Genomic DNA, 17735 nt, shown 5'->3' on the forward strand with positions numbered 1-17735 from the left:
GTGACCCAAGAAGAAAAGAGCAAGTTAAGAGAACTGGTTTTAATTTAGAAGAGTGTCTTCAATTACTCACTAATATATATATATATATATATATATATATATATTTATTTTTTATTTTTTTTTTTTTTTACAAAGTAAGTTTCTCTATCTTATTTCTAACTACAAGAAAAGAGTGTGGCATGTGATCCACAAAACCAGTATAGAGACTATACTTATCTGGAAAAGAAATGATAAAATGATGGTTTCAATACAGGCATATGCATTTTTGAGTGTTTTATTTATATCAAATTGGATAAAATGTGTGTATTTCTCAGACAGAAAAGACGTGTCGAGGTAGAAATGTACCTTTCAACTATTCATGGGTACACAAGGACACTGGGGAGATTGTAAAAGTTCAGATTGTGATTCAGTAGGTCCGGTGGGCCTGAGTTCTATTTTTTTAACAAGCTCACTTTTAACTAGTGATGCCACAGTCTCTGATTCATTAACGACAATTGTGAATAGCAGAGACATAATTAGAAAGGTAAAAATTCATATTTAATTTTGAACTTAAAGTGTTTTATGGATTTTACACCTTTAATAGGATAGTAAGCACAGCAGCAACAATCATTTGTGAATATTTACTATAGACCGTGTATCTTTCTAACTTTGTAGTGTAGGACTCCAGGAAAAATGCCTGGGCTGCGGTCACAGTGGGCGGGGCCCTCAGGCCGGGCCGCCCCTCCAGGACCCCCGACGGGGCCCTGCGCTCCTGGCGGCTCCCTCCCCCGGCGCCTCCGTCCCTCCCAGAAGGCCTCGGGGCAGAGCGGTCCCACCCGCTGCGCCCAGAACGGAGCCCGCGTTTCCACAGAGCTGGAGCTCCCGGCTCGGGATCTCTTCCCTCCGCCTTCACGGAACTGCCCCGGAGCCCGCGGCGAGGGCGGCCTCACTGACGCTGCCGGCTCTGGAGGGGCCCCGGAGGCCGAAGCCGCGACAGTCGTGCGGACGGCGGGCCGGGTAAGCGGGCGCCGACCCTCCGCCTGGTCAGGTGCCCGGGCGGCAGGGCAAGACCAGCTTCTGAGGGGCAGGGGTTCGCTGCCACCCGCCGCTGCTGTGCAGAAAGGGCGGCCCCCAGCGTTTGGTTCCGGGGAACTTCGGTCCCTCCTCTCGCCCCTGCCCTCGGCCTGGCTCGCGGGGCCTGGGGGGCGTGGGGAGGGGGTCGGCCTGAGTGTCCTGAGGGGAAACGGGGCAAGGGAGGCGCAGGGCCCGGCTGCAGCGTCAGCGCGCCTCCCCCCGACTGCGGGGAAGGCGGCTAAAAACTCCTCCCGAGGCTCGCAGGCCCCTTATTCAGCGGAGTCCCTCTGCCCTCCTTCCTCCCTGAGCTAAAGGACCGGGGGAGGGGACAGGGCAGGGCACTGGCGCAGGTAATGGGGACCATCAGCAGGTGATTGTTAACTAAGGCAAACCGGCTCTCCCAACGTGAGGAATGCAGCGCTTTTCTTTGTTTGCGGAGATGCCAGAGGCTGGGCTCCCTGAATTCCTTCCTTTCATATGCACCTCAGCGCTCTGGGGCCTGCATTCTGTATTTGCATATCCTGAGATCCTCAGGGCTCGCGGCTCACACTGGAGGGCTGCAAGGGCTGATGACTGTGATATCCTTTGTTTACTGAGATGGCAAGAAATATTCCATTTCTCACAGGCTTGAGGGGCACAGAGTGAAGAGGGTAGGAGAATCTCACTCGGCATGTACTTCGGTTTACATGTAGATAATATGTACACTTAACTGTGTTACTAGAGGTTCTCAAGTGCGATCAATTGTACCACTGCCCTCTATGGATTAACTTCATGAATATCATAAGATAAATGCCTATAGAATTGACTTAATCCATTTAAATAGGATAATGGTTTTTAAAGGAAACATAATAGAAATATGACAACAAATCCCTTACCACTAAAGGCTGGGTCTGGAGCAACCTAAATAAATGTTCCATTGTTAAAATATTGAAAGATGTATTCAATAGAAATATCAACAAAAATGACAAATAATGAGGGCAGCAGAATGTTGAAATGTTCTATCTTTATCATTAAAGTGGCAGAACATCATGTATTAGTAGGCGCTGGGGGCAGAAGATGCCTGATTTTATACCTTTGTCATATTTGTACAGTTGTTTCAACAAGTAACTTAAAGACCAAATGGAAAAAAAGGAGGTTTGTGCCTGAGATCATGTTGATGTGAAACCAGGGATGGCCACCTTGTCCCAGGTGAGTTAAGTTTACCTGGCAGGTAGACCGCAGAGCTCCTGAGAAGCAAGGGTTGGAATTTTTCTGCTGGGTGCCCCTTAGGTTCTGTGACTTGACTGATTGTGAGTCATGTTTGGGGAAAGACCTGATCACAGGAAAAGGGTGGGGAAGAGTGATTTGGGGAGCAGCTAACAACATGCATCATGGCTCATGGCTTGAATGAATTTTAAAGAAACAGGAAAACAAATGCTTCTTATGGAATCAGAGAATGTCCAGCCGGACAATCCCAGAAAATGAGGAACACCCATCCCATTTTCCAGATGAGAAAACAGAGGCCCAGCAAGGTGAAATCCCTCACCCAAGTTGCACCCGTCTCTCCTCCCCACTACATGGTTCATGAAAGCACGACTTTTCCTGTCGTGATCACTGCTGAACCCCAAAAAGGACCAGGCATCTAGCCGCTGCTCCAAAAATTTTGGTTGACTGTAGGAACAATGCTATTTCTTTCTTTCTCACTCTTATTCAGGATTGTGCCAAGAACTCCCCAGGCTGCAATGTAATTCGATAAATGTAAATATTAATTGAGTTTTGTTGTGATGAGGACTTAGGCTTTGGAGGTAACAGACTTGGTTCAGATCTTGGTTCTGCCACTCAATAGCTGTTTGGCTTTGGGAAAATTACTAAACCTCTCTGAGCTTATTTCCTCCTTTGTAAAGTGGGGATAAATGTATCTGAGCCAGCAGAGCACCTGCATGAGAGATGTGCAGTAAATATTGGTCTTTCTCACTCTCCCACGCCATCTCTGTGCTTCCCAGAGAAGTTGTACAGAAGGATATAGTACTTTTAAAAATTAATTAATTAATTAATTAATTTTTGGCTGTGTTGGGTCTTCGTTGCTGTGCGCGGGCTTTCTCCAGTTGCGGCGAGCGGGGGCTACTCTTTGTTGTGGTGCGCGGGCTTCTCATTGCAGTGGCTTCTCTTGCTGCGCTTGTTGTGGAACACCGGCTCTAGGCACACGGGCTTCAGTAGTTGTGGCCTGCAGGTTCACTAGTTGTGGCGCATGGGCATAGCTGCTCCGCAGCATGTGAGATCTTCCCTGACCAGGGCTCGAACCCATGTCCCCTGCGTTGGCAGGCATATTCTTAACCACTGCGCCACCGGGGAAGTCCAATATAGTACTTTATAAAGAGGGGTTTTAATTGATTTCAGATAGTGTACATGTTTCTTGTAGAAAAGATTTTTCCACTATAGAAACATTAACATGCAATACCACTACAAATGCGGTATTCTATGGGTTAGATATTATCAGTAAATTTTATAAGTAATTGGGCAAAGGCCAAAGCACTAGGTACTGGGGAGTAAGAAGTCTCAAGTCTGGGGTGCCCCCCACCCCAACTTCAAGAGCAGGGTGTGTTTTTCAAATCCATATTTCATCTGGTCTTTGTTTCTCATCCATCCTCTGTGTCTGCCTTTCACAAAAGGCTCAGATCCTCCACTTTCACACCCTCCCGGCTGGCTGTGCCCCAGCTCCCGTCCTGGAACCTCTGCACGCATGGGTGTGCCTGCTCTCCCTGGGCCTCACCAGCTTTGCCAGGGAGCTGCTGTACCGTGCACTGGTAGCTGTACCCCAGGGTGCCTGGACCCTTCTGGTACATGAAGTGCACCCTCATCACCAGGAGTGCACGCCCATCCCCTTACCTTATATCCTGCCTCTAAGCCAGGCTTGGGGGTGACTAGTGTGCCTTCAGCTATGTGAGGTGCTGGGATCAAAGTGAAGTTCCCAACTTTTGAAGTTGCAGGCTCGAGGGGCACACAGTGATTTAAAGTCGGGTCACCTGACCTAAAGGGGGGGCTGATTGCTTTAAAGCCAGGGCAGCTGGCTTAAACCCTGCGTCCCTCCGCTGCAGGACGAGACCAACTTTGGCGGTGCTCGGGTTCGCTCCAAGCCGGCACTGCTGTGCAGGAAGAGCTTCCAGGAGTGCCTTAGTGCGGGGGGACTTGGTCCGTTGTCTTGCCGCTGCCCTCAGAGCGGGACCACCTGCTCTTCTGGAGGAGAATCAGGGAGGGGGAAGTGCAGAGTCCCGGCTGGAGTTGCGGCACCCCTTGTCTGATGGCAGGGAAGGGGGGATGGGGCTGTGTGGTGTCCTGGGGCTGGACTCACCAGGTCGACTCAGCCTCTCAGCCTCCTAACCTCACCCCACACACCCCACAAGAGTCTCCAATAATATGTAATTGTGCCTTAGGTTCTCGGTCTTCAAACTCATACCCAGGCTCCCCGGTCCCTTGATTTAGCCAATTCCTCTGTGCTCTTTCTTCTATTAGATACAGTCCCAGAGGGAGGGGCTGGGGGATGGGACTGGAGGGACCCCGGCAGCACTGGCCTAGGCTGACTAAAGAGATCCAGGGCCTGCGCTATCACACATGTGCGAGGACCCTTAAGGCGCAATCGAGGGGGCCGGTTAGAGGCAGTCCTTGTTGCCTCAAGTGAGTATGGATCACCGCCGGGTGGGGAGCATGCTGACCCCTGAGAAGTACTGTTAGAAGGATGTGTTCCTCCCTCGGCTTCAAGGACGTGGGTGGGCTTCAGGGCTCCATTTCCCCTCCAGACCTCCAGGGCTGACTGCACCCCAGCGGCCTTGCAGACCTGGCTTCCTGTCCCAGAACTTGCCAGGCTCCAGGAAGAATCCAGACTGCAGAGATGGTGCTTGAGCGCTCCAGCTTAAGAAGTGCTGTCCCTGGGGACCCAACAGTGGAGGGAGGAAGGGTGAAGGGAGTAGGGGGGTGGGGTTGGGAGGGGTGGCTGCCCTGGGAGATGTTGAGAGAGAAATATCGCCCCCCACACCCCCTGCCCCCTGCAACTGACTGACCCACTGATGCCATAGGATCTCAGGCCCTTTTAGTCAGAGATGCCTCGGTTTCTTTACTCCTGCGTTCAAAACTATGCAAAACCAACTCTTCATCCTCTTGCTGCCTGGCCAGGACTTGTAAAGCACTGTTCTTTTGGAGCACTCGTTCCCTAAACTGCAGTTTGGAGCTGTCCCAGCTATTTAAAGGTGTTCTCCTTAAACTGAGACTAAATCCTACTCTTTTGGAAAAACGCCCTGCACTTCCGAGGAGATCATGTTTTCTGCCCATTCCTTCCTTCTACTTCCCTCTTAAGAAGCCCTGTGCTCAAAGGGCTTGGTGACTTATTTTTTGCTTGATGTCAAAAAGAAACCTTCCCCATGCACCGCAAAAATCTTTCCTGGAGCATAGGTGTTTCAAAACCATGACCGTGTTTTGCAGTCAGTATACCCTGGGTAGACTGCCTAGCAATCCCTCCAAGAGCCAGAGGTGAGCATAATCAACTTATTTGATTGGATGCCCTTCAGGTTTAGGAAGGTCCCATTCTTATGCCCCAGCAGATAAGACAGGGCCCTGGATGGCTGTGGCTGTGATTAGATAACTTCTGATGATTTTATTTCCCTTACTGAGCTGCTGCTTCTAGGTTAAATTCATTTTATTACCTGTCTTTTTTTTTTTTTTTTTTTTGCGGTACGCGGGCCGCTCACTGTTGTGGTTTCTCTCATCGTGGAGCACAGGCTCCGGACGCACAGGCTCAGCGGCCATGGCTCATAGGCCTAGCCGCTCCGCGGCATGTGGGATCCTCCCGTACTGGGGCATGAACCTGTGTCCCCCGCATTGCAGGCGGACTCTCAACCACTGCGCCACCAGAGAAGCCCTACCTGTACATTTTTAAAGAAAGACTGAAAAAGTCACTGTAATAGGTCAGGAGTCTGAGCTCAGGGTTAGTCAAAGGTACTCACAGGGAGGAAGGTGGATAAACATAGGTGCGTAAAATAGGAGGGTTGGCAAGTACAGCCAGGACAACCGGGTTCACCGTGCGTACTAATAAAGGCCAGAATCTCCTCATTTATCTCTGGTGGGAAGTTCTGATGGTTTCTCAGGATCAAACTCAAATCATATTCAAACTAGGGGGCTTCCCAGAAGGCGCTGAAGCACCGGCAGAACCCACCTGCGCTCCCACCTTGGCACTCCAGGATCAGAGTTGGGTTTGGAGGTGGGGTTGCTGTAACCCCAAGGAGGTGAGCAGAGAGGAGGAGTTGATTACCGGTCTCCTCTGACTCTCTGGCCCAAATTGCCTGGCTTCACGGGGGGGCAGAGTTTTGCTTTGAGCAACTTATGGGGCACTTCCAGACTGGTGGGGTTGCCCAGTGGCCCGACAGTCTGACAGGCTGGCTGCGGTGTGACCGCCCTTTGTTTCTTCAGAATCTGTTCATCAGGAGGTGCATGGTTGCGGAAGCCCATTCACCGCCCACCCCCCCACCCCCCGAGGGTGATGGCACCTTCCCTGGCTGTACCCTATGATCACCAGGTACTTGAAATGAATGCAAGGTTTTTGACTTCAAGGAAGAGCTCACATAACCCCTTCTGCCTCATAATGTGTGGGATTTACTATAATGGAAGGACATTATAAAGAACAGGTAGAAAACTCACCTGTTGGTCTCCATGTAGGAGTTTATTTTGCATGAATCTCTCCTACATGAGTAGATAGCAGAGGTTTATTTTTGTTCCCGTGTGTGTAGTTGTGGCAGAGAACATAGGTATGGTGGTTTGAAGCCCTCGAAGAAATATTCTCAGAATTCTCAAGACTTCTCTTGATTGGAACCAAAAGAGACCTGGAAAAGGAGGAAAAGCAAAGGAGGAGGGAGAACGAATGGCTGTTTCTCAGTAAATTCACCTTCCTGGTTGATTTTTCTGTCTTCTCATTTCTTTTAACTTCTATGTATGTCTAATAGAATGATGTAGAAAGGCTGATTTTTATGCTTTAAAAGATTTTACATCACAAAGAAACTAGAAGTGGTTAACAGAACTTATTCACATCAATGTCACATAGAGACTTTGATATTAAATTTGTATACTAAAATAGGTTAATCCAAATTTTCTCTTTCTTTTTGAGTGAATATTTGTAACATATTTTTGTAGATAATAATTTATCCTAGATATACAAAATTGTGAGAATGGGTACCATTTTTCACCACTTAAATGATTTCTTTTAAATGAATAGATCGTACACTTTAAAGGCCAATGTTGTCTTACATGTTGTTTTTTAATTCCTTGATTTCCGAAACTTGTGTTTATTTAATTGATTTCTATCTAATAATCTGTCTCTCCTTTATTGTTTCTTACTTTATATTTTATTGATCTATAGTTAATTTGCATTATTATATTAGTTTCAGAGGTACAACATAGTGACTCATAAATGTTTAGGTTCTTCTCCATTTATACTTATTATAAAAGAGTGGCTCTATTCCCCAGGCTATGCAGAACGTCACTGTAGATGATTGATTTTATACATAGTGGATTCTTCCTCAGAACCTCCTACCACTATTTTGCTCCTCCGCCCTGTCTCTCGCTGCTGGTAACCACTAGTCTGTTCTTTAATCTGTGAGTCTGTTTCATTGTTGTTGTTGTATTCAATGTTTTAGATGCCACGTGTAAGTGATAACCTACCAGGCTTGTTTTCTCTGCGGCTTATTTTACTAAGCATAATACCCTCCAAGTCCATCCATGTTCTTGCAAATAGCAACATTTCATTTTTTGCTGAAGTCATCATAAATATCATTTTTTATCCCCTAACCTATTGATGAACACTCAGTTTGACTCTATATCTTGGCTATGGCAAATAACACTGTTATGAACATTGGTGTGCAGTTATTTTTTTTTTTAAATAGTGTTTTTGTTTTCTTCTGATATACCCAAGAGGGAAATTGCTGGATATTATGGTAGTTCTATTTTTAGTTTTTGGTGGAACCTCCATTCTTCTTTCCACAGTAGCTGCACTACTTCACATTCACATCAAGAGTTTACAAGAATTTCCCTTTCTCCACATCCTCACTAACCTTTGTTATTTGTGACCTTTTTGATGACAGCCATTCTGACAAGACTGAGGTGATATATCTCATAGTTTTGATTTGCATTTTATTGCCGATTAGCTGTGTTTAGCATCTTTGTGCATTCTGGCTGTCTATCTGTATTTTTTCCTTGGAAAAATGTCTATTTAGGTCTTCTCATTTTTTAAAAAAATATTTTGGGTGCAGTTCTGATATTGAGTTGTATGTGCTGTTTCTGTAGTTTAGATATGAACCCTTGCTTGGTCATCTTTTTGGTGTTAACCTCTTATCATGTGCAAATATTGTCTCTCCTTCAGCAGGTTGTCTTTTCATTTTGTCTTTGGTTTCCTTTGCTGTGCAAAATCTTTTAAGTTTAGTGAAGTCCCATTTGTTTATTTTTGCTTTTGTTTCATTTGCCTTAGTAGACTGAACGCAAAACTGTTGCTATCATTTATGTTGAAGAATGTTCTGTATTTTCCTCTCTGGGTTTTATGGTCCTACATTTAGGTTTTTATTCAGTTTTGCGTTAATTTTATATACCGTGTGCTAAAATACTCTAATTTTATTCTTTTCCATGTAGCTGACCAGTTTTCCTAGTACCACTTATTGAAGAGACAGTTCTTTCTCCATATTGCCTGCTTTGTCATAAATCAATTAAATATACGCGTGTGGGCTTATTTTTGGGATCTCTATTCTATTCCAGTGATCTTTGTGTCTGTTTTTGCTCCAGTCCGATGCTCTTTGATTACTGTTGCTTTGCAGTATAATCTGAAGTAAAGGTGCCTGATGCCTCCAGCTCTGTTCTTTCTCAAGATTGTTTGGCTATTTGGGGTCTTTGTGTTTCTATACAAATTTTAAAATTACTTTTTCAAGCTCTATGAAAATGCTTTGGTATTCTGATAGGGATTGCATTAAATCTGTAGATTGTCTTTGGCAGTATGGTTATTTTAACAGTATTAATTCTTCCAGTCCATGCACCTGCTATATTTTCTCATCTTTTTCTGTTGCCTTCAACTTGTTTCACCAATGGCTGATACATTTCTGAGTACATGTCTTTACCTGCTTAGGTGTGTTTGTTCCTAGGTATCTTATTCTTTTTGGTGTGATTGCATATGGTATTGTTTTCTTAATTTTTTTCTTTCTGACAGCTTTGAGTTTTGTTTTTTTCTTCTTTTTCTAATTCCTTCAGGTGTAATGTTAGGTTGTTTATTTGATATTTTTCTTGTTTCCTAAGAATAAGCTTGTATCACTATAACTTCCCCCTGTGAACTGCGTTGGCTGTGTCCCATAGATTTTGGATCACTGTGTGTTCATTTTCATTTCTCTTGGGTATTTTTAGAATCCCTCTTTAATTTCTTCACTGTTCCTTTCTTCCCCTTTTATTCGTCTGTGATGTGAGGACTATCTTTAATATGATGTTTGGATTTCTTTCAGTTGTGTGTGTGTGTGTGTGTGTGTGTGTGTGTGATTATTTCAGTTGCTGAGCTCTTAGTTTCACGTGGACACTAACAACCCTGCACTGTTACTCTGCTCCCCCACAGTTACTGAATTTGACCTTGTATTTTACATCTACTTGTTTTGTGTGTCCCTTAACTTCTTATTGTGAATATAGATGATTTTATTACTGTTTTCTTTCGTCCTTCCTATTAGCTGTGTACATGGTTGATTTACTGCCTTTGTTGAATATTTGCCTTATCCAATGAGGTTTTTCCTTTAGTAAGTTTCCTTTTCTAATTTTTATGTTTCAGTCGTGGCCTTTTCTTTTTCACTGAGAAAAGCCCCTTTAAGATTCCTCATAAAGCTGGTTTGGCGATGCTGAGCTCTTTTAGTTTTGCTTCTCTGTAAAACTTTAGATCTCACCATCAAATCTGAAGGAGAGCCTTGCTGGGTAGAGTATTTTTGGTTATAGGCTTTTCCCTTTCGTGACTTTAAATATACCATGCCACTCCCTTCTGGAATGCAGAGGTTATCCTGAAAAGCCAGCTGATAACTTAATGCAAGTTCCCATGTTTGTAACTTGTTGCTTTTCCTTTGCTCCTTTTAATAGTGTCTTTTTATCTTTATTTTTTTGCCATTTTAATTACAATGGGTCTTGGTGTGGTCTTCTTTGGGTTGATCCCGTTTTGGCCTTGCTGTGTTTACTGGACTTGGATGTCTGTTTTCTTTCCCAAGTTATGGAAGTTTTCAGCTCTTATGTCTTCAGGTATGTTCTACACTGCTTTCTCTTTCCTTTTTGCTTCTGGGACCAGTATAATGCAAATATTAGTACACTTGATGTTGTTTCACAAGTCTGTTCAACTTTCCTCATTTCATTTTAATCTATTGTTTTACAGTTCATCTTCAGTGATTGCCAGTACTCTCTCCTTCAGTTTTCTGATTCATTCCTCTGTATCATTTAGTCTACAGTAGTTTCCTTTTAGTGTATTTTTCATTTCCGTTATTGTAGTCCTCATCTCTGTTTTGTTGTTCTTTAATTGTCTAACTCTTTTTTCAAACATTCTAACTTCTTGCTCTGGTCGTCCATTCTTCTCCTGAGTTCTTTGATCATCTTTACAGTCATTACCTTGAACTCTTTGTTGGGCAGATTGGCTATCTCCACTTCACTTAGATCTTCTGAGTTCTTATCTTGTTCCTTCATTTGGATCGTGTTTCTGTGTCACCTCATTTTTCTTAACTTGCTGTTTTTATTGTTATGTATGTAGTAGGTTCGTTACATTTCCTGAACCTTGGAGAAGTGGCCTTTTGTAGGAGAGGTCCTATGTGTCCCAGCAGCCCACTGTCCCCTGGTCACCAGAGCTATATGTTCTAAGTGTACCCCCTATGTGGGCTGCTTGGTGGGCTGACTACTGTTGGTGGTCAGGTAATCTTGGCTGCCCCCAGAGTGCTTGTTTGCCAGACTCTGCCTGGTATGGAAGCTGTCTGTGCTTCTTGGTGAGGCTAAATCAAAAGGCAGCTGGCTGCACAACTCTGGGGGACACCAAATCTAGTGCTGGTTCACTTATGGGTAGAATTGCAGTCCAGGTGATATCAGGGCTAGTGCCCAGTCACTGGTCTTGGGGCGATGCTGGCTACTGGGAGGAAGACACAGGTCCTGAGTTCTGGCTGCAGGGCCCAGGAGTCGCAGAGTTGGTGTTGGATCACTGTTCCTGACACAGCTATCTGCAGGATCTGGGGTACCCCTAATCTTGTGTTTGCATTCTGATGGGCAGGGTCAGTGCCTAGCTGAGTCCATGGCTGTTTCTGGCCTGCAGGTAAGTGTTCTGGTCACACAGGATGCTGGGTTGTGGTATTCCTGGAGCTGGTGTGTGCCTGTTGGTGTATGAGGCTGATCCCACTGCTAGAGCAGGTTTTCTGTTGGGTAGGTCCAAGCTCCATCGAGTCCCTGTGCAGTGATCAGCTGCTGATGGTGAGGCTGATTCCAAGGCCAGAACAGGCTCACTTATCAGAGGGGCCAGGGACTCTGGGGCTGGTGCCTGTCCACTGAGGTGTGGAGGCTGGTCCTGGGGCTTTTGGTGGCTGGGCCCATGTCCAGGGGCAGCTGTGCATTGAGAGGGTCTGAAGGCAGCCTGTTTGCTGGTGGATGGGGCTATGCCCCTTCTCAGTTAGTTTCTTGGCCTGCAGCATCCTAGTACTTGTGTCTATAGTCTGGTGGAAATGGGTAGGGCCAGGTCCTGAGGCTAAAAAGATAGAGGGAGGATTCTGAAATTATGCTTGCTGGTACCAGTGGCCACGAGGTAGAAGGAGCTCCCCCAGATGGCTTCTGCCAGTGTCTATGTCCCTGAGGCTGTGCTGTAGTTGCCTCTGGACTCTCTGGGAGACTCTCCAAGATCAGGACGTAGGTGTGACCCAGGATCCGTTCAAATGACTGCTTCTCTTCTGATTCTCGGATCATGTGGGATTTTGTGAGCACCTTTTAAGAGTGGAATCTCTATTTCCCACAACCCTCTGGCTCTCTGGAAAATAAGCACCACTGGTCTTCAAAGCCCAACTTTCTGGGAACTCTTCTTTCCAGCACAGGGTCCCTGGGCTTGGGAGCCTGATGATGGGTTCATACCCCTTGCTACCTGGGAGCACCTCAGAAATTGTAATTATTCTCCCATTTGTGGGCCACCCACCTGGGGGTTTGGGTCTTGGCTCTGTTGAGATTTTGCCCTTCCTCCCTGTCTTGCCGAGGTGCCCTCCTTCTATCTTTAGCTCTAAAACATCTTTTATGGTAGGTCCCGGCCTTTTTCATGAATTGCTGTTCTGTAAACAGTTGTGACTTTGGTGTGCCCATGAGAGGCATCAAGCTCTGGGTTTTTGAATGCTACCATTTTGGACAATCTCTCTGCTTCATTCTTAAATTATATTATTCAATTTTTCTTAGTATCTTATTTGATTAGTGATAGTGTGAAATTTATTATCACTCATGTTTACTTCACCTGTTTTTAAAAATTGTATAGTGCATTCATTCATTTTGAAATGAAGGTAGTGACCTGTGAACTTCCATACCTCAAAAATCAAGGATAGGACAAAAGCCTTTTCTACCTGTGTTACCCTCAAACTCTGCACCCCACCCCAGCCTGGGGATTAACCTCTTGCACCCATGCTCACCTTCTGTTTTTAGACTGTTAACCATCACTGCATCTGTATGTGTGTTGACAAAGTGAACTGTAGTGTTTCCAGATTTTGTGTTTTGTTTTTTGGATTAGGGTAGAGTCCTACTATGAATGTACATTTACTGGTCTGCTGAAGTTCATATTAAACCTGTCAAGCACATTACAAGAATTGGAATTGCTTGTATATACACTTTGATAAATTTTAGAGAGAATGGTAGAACAGAAGTAAATTGTATTTCAAATCCCACAGTATTCTCACACCATGAAAACCCTTCCCTTTTTAATATATTTGTGTGTAGCTTATCTTTATGCCCATATTATATTTCCCAGAGATGCGTAAGTGTTATGTTTCTTGCTAGGACATTTACCGTATTGTTCAAAGTCAGGCGTTTAGTGGTTTTAGCCTGATCATATTTCCATGAACTCACAAATACAAGATCGTCTCTCACACTGTCTTTTACTCCCTGCTGTTTTATATTGCCCTCCTTATTCTCAGTCCTGGTCTTTCTTTATGCTCTTCAGCAACCTGGATAGTTTATACTATTTTCTCCCTTATTCAAGACCAAGAGAATAGAATAGAATAATCAGAAATAAACCCTGATATATGGCCAAATGATTTTTGACAAGTTGCCAAGACTTTTCAAAGTAGAAAGGACAGTATTTTTAACAAATGGTGCTGAGAAGTCTTGTTGTCAACATGCAAAAGAAGGAAGATGGACCCTTCCCTAACATCATATGCAAAAATTAATGAAAACATATCAAGAAACTAAATATAAGGCCTAATAAAATTAAAAGTCTTAGCAGAGGACACAGGACAAGAGCTTCGTGACATTGGATTTGGCAGTTTTCCTCAATATGAAATGAAGGAACAACAAAGGTACAGCTAACAAAAAAATAAACAATTTGCAGTACATAATTTTTAAAAATGTGTATCAAAGAAATGTAAACAGAATAAAATGGCAACCCACAAGATGGGAGAAAATATTTGAAAGCCATCTATCTGACAAGAGATTCCTATTCAGAATATACAGAGAATTCCTACAACTCAACAAGAAGCAAACACCCTGATTCAAAAATGGATAAAAGAGTTGAATAGATGGTTCTTCAAAAAGATGTACAAATGACTAAGTGCTTGAATAGATGCTCCATATCACTAAATGCATGTTTATATATTTGTGTGCATGCATACACACACAAGCACACACACACATACACAAGCAGAAAACAAGTATTGGTGAGGATGTGAGGGAGTTGGAAGCATTGTGCTCTGTCAGTGCGAGTGTAGAATGATATAGCTGCTTTGCAAAAGAGTATGGCAATTTTTCAGATATTGAAAAATAGACTTACTACATGATCCAGGAATTGTACTATGAGGTATACCCAAAGGAATTGAAATCAGGGTCTTAAAGTAATATTTGTACTCCAGTGTTTAGAGCAGTAATAATCACAGTAGCTAAAATATGAAAGCAACCTAAGTGTTTATCCACTAGTTCCTGGATAAGCAAAGTGTGGTATACCCATATAATACAATATTATTCAGTGTTAAGAAGGAAAAGATCTGGGAATATGCTACAACATGGATGAATCCTGAGGAAATTTAGCTACCAAATATGCCATTTTTGTGACTTTTAGTGAGTCATAACAATGCAACTACTTATTTCAATTATATGGGGTATTTAGTGTAGTCAAAACCATAGAAATTGGGAGGGTAATGATGCTTTTCAGGTGGTTATGGAACAAAAAGGAAAGTTATGTTTAAAGGATATAGAGTTACAGTTTTAAAACGTAGGAAAAGAATTAGAAAGATAAATGGCGATGTTGATCGCCCAATAATATGAATGTATTTAATATCACTGAACGGTGCACTTTATAATAATTAACATGTTATATTTTATGTTATTTGATTTTACCAACATACAAAATTGGGAAAGAATGTAATATCAGGAAAGGGAGTGGCCCTGGGATAGAGCAGAGAGTAATCAGAAGGGTGAGACACTGCATATGTTGAAGAAGAGCTGAGAGTCTTCATTGGACAGAAGAGACTTTATAAAAAAGAAAAAAAATTACTCTGAGGGTGTATTAAATAGATATCTGTGGGTGTACTGCTATCTCCCATGGGTTATCTTTAAGAGTCTTTACTAAAGTCCATAAGGCTTGCTGAGGCTTTTTTAAAAACTGGATTCCCTAGGAGATGATTAGAGGGTGGTACTTAAGTCTATGTCTAGGTTGACAGATTTTGCAGGGAAGACAAACCTGAGAACAGTGGAGGTCCTGAGAGTGTAAGTACATGGAAATTGGAAAAAATAATAATAAAGGGAATTAGGAAAACTTTTGACTTCGAAGGTCATGTATTACTGAGTCAGACCTGAGGTTTCTAAGGAGTTATATACACAGTTGCTATTTGGATTGCTTGTTGATGAAGATCAGTGGAAAAACTAGAGTCGTTTCCAAGTGTAGGTAAGATATAATGAGAGGTTGGAGGTGGGAAGTAGGGAGGCCCAGAGAAAAGTGGGAAGGTCATACTGGGCCAAGATGGTGGTAACATCCAGCAGAACGAATGGTAAGGCAGACTATGGATTCACCTTTTTTATTTCGGCTCCCCACCTCATCCTTAATAATTCTTTGGGAATATTTCATTGCTCTGTGATGCAGGTACAGAATTCAAGTGAGGAGACTACACCCTCAGTGCCCAGCTGTCTGAGTCCTCAGTGTGCTTCAAATGATGGAGAACTATTGCTTCTTTATGAGAAGAGTTAGTACCTCGTAGCTAAGCTTTAGCTGGAGCTTATGCAGGATTGATTCCAATCTATATATACTGTTGGCATGGAGGTTCCTCCTCCTCTTTTCTTGACCGTTATGAAATGAATCTATATTTCTCAATGTTTGTGTATATCAGATAAATACATTAAGTAAAGGAATCTTATATATTGCTCCCTGCATAGTTTGCCCTTTCTTGTTTCTCTTTTACCTTTACTAAATTAGCACAGGGAGAGACCGTGCAATGTTCTAATCAGGAGAGATTAGAACATCATATTTCTAGAGAGGTTGGTTGGACAGAGCAGGGGTCCCAGTGAGAATCAAAGCTTCTGTTTCTACTTGGAAGTGTACCTGTATAGAGTAGAGGGCTCCAGGAAATATCCCAGAATATTGCAATGTCCCTGAGGGAGATCATTAAGAGAGGCAGGATCTGGTCCCAGATCAGTGTCCTATGACATGTGTGTTAGTCATCTGGTGTGAGGTTCTCAGAGCCAATCCCATATGGTAAGGCTGAGTGCAGAGTATGAAGAACCTGTGAAAGCCTTTGATTGAATGTTAAAGATGAAGCTCTGATTTTGGGGAGAATTTTCTTACCTGACTGAATGTCACCCTTCTGTGGGGATGAGATTCTGTGCTTTTCTTCTCTTGATGACCACTGACTGAAAGTCATTAGAGGATCATGTCTAGACAGCATTCTTTATTTAATTTCTTAAAGAAGAAAACAGAAAACATTTTTATCCACTTTCAAATTGAGGATCAAGGGGAATGACATCAGTGAAAATGTCAGAGTAGGGAGCTCTAGCTTGTGTCCATCACCAGAAACACTGACATACGTGGTAAAACCTGTCAGAATGATCCTATCAACACATGTAAGTTTTCTTTTCTTTTTGCCCTGTAGATTTATCTTTCACTGAAACTTAACTTACTACAGAATGTGGAGAATTAACAGGGAAGTAGAAACTGTATTTCCTGATGAGAGAATCACTAAGTCACATTAGCTGTTCTGAGCTATGTCTTACTCACCGTGACTGTAATTAAAACAAACAAACAAACAAAACACCTTTTTCTGTAAGTTAGTTCTGACATTTCCTCGTTAAAGACAAGGTAACAGATACAGATTTAGATCTACCAGAATTGAGCAAGATGTTGATTGTACCTGTGCTGAATATATGAGCTGCTACAAATCTTCATTATACTTATTGCCACAACTGACAAATTCCCTTTGGCCACTGCCGATATGTTGCATGTAAGGAATGCATAGGACACTAACCCCAGCTGGTCACAGGTAAACTCTGCCACGTGGATTGCTGCATGTTTTCCTGCTGGAAGACCACACGTTCTCGAGTATCATGACTGCAGAGTATGTGGGCTCTTCTTTTTTCTGGATAAAGGTTAGATAATCACCTAATTTTATGAGAAATATATAAATTGTATTTGCATATTCTTCAGGTTTTTATTTATCCATTCTCTTTCAAGTCCTAAGTGCAAATATTAAAGTGATTTCCAAGAGGGTGGTAAATAAGACAGCTATGTTTATGCTCCAAAATTATCAATAAAGCATAATACAATTGTAAACGCATTAATGTGTGATTAATATGTAGATACTTATGTAAATACAATTTTAGTAATGCTTTGTGGAGAGCTTCAGAAGCTAGGTATTTAAAAAAAAACAATAAGGAGTTCTTGAAACTCTCAGGGAATTATATAGAAGTCTTTGTGTCTATAAATATCAATGTGGAATAATGCATTTTCTCAGAAATAAACTAGGCGTAAAATTGTAGGAAAAAACTTCATGAAATGAAAGAGTATGTGAGATGGACATACAAGAAAACGAACATTTGTGTCCAACTACCTTTTAATACTGTTATCTCTTGCAGTGTTCATGACAAGTTTGAATGTAACCATGGAAATCATTGTGCTACCACAAATTTTACATTCTGACTTTGATGTAATATTAAGATGATTATGGATTACAGTTGTTCAAAATTTAAAAGATTTAGTAGTAAGATGACAAGGAATAAAATGTTAAACACTTAAAAAAAAAAAAGAAAACGAATATTCTCAGAGAATAATGAACATTGTGAATTTCAGCAGAAGTGTAATACAGATTCAGAGAGTAAAACTTTGGAGAGCCTACTTATGAGTTCCTCATATGGCATCTTTGGAGAGACGGTAGTCATTTGAAATATGATGTTATAAGACGACGTTAACATGCTTAAATACTTTCATTTAGAAATGACCGTTTAGAACCAGAATAAATGAAAGA

General features: G+C 42.7%; 1 protein-coding gene across 8 annotated transcripts in view; it reads left to right on the top strand.

The window, feature by feature from the left end:
- The first annotated feature begins 503 nt into the window (after positions 1 to 503).
- The window catches only part of LOC309795521 (uncharacterized protein), an 81153-nt gene continuing 63921 nt past the window's right edge, over positions 504 to 17735 (top strand). For 5 of the 8 annotated variants that reach the window (XR_014292262.1, XR_014292263.1, XM_082607907.1 and 2 more), the window contains exon 1: positions 504 to 996. Coding sequence is in view for 3 of the 8 variants with exons in the window: in XM_082607907.1 (XP_082464033.1) it covers positions 673 to 996 (324 nt within the window). In the remaining 5 variants the exon portion in view is untranslated. Of the gene's footprint in view, positions 997 to 2144; positions 2242 to 17735 lie in introns of all 8 variants that reach the window. The other 3 variants (XR_014292261.1, XR_014292264.1, XR_014292265.1) reach the window with 3 other exon arrangements.

The sequence above is a fragment of the Mesoplodon mirus genome (assembly GCF_964341445.2).
Source record: "Mesoplodon mirus genome assembly, chromosome: 19".
Lineage (NCBI taxonomy): Eukaryota > Metazoa > Chordata > Mammalia > Artiodactyla > Ziphiidae > Mesoplodon > Mesoplodon mirus.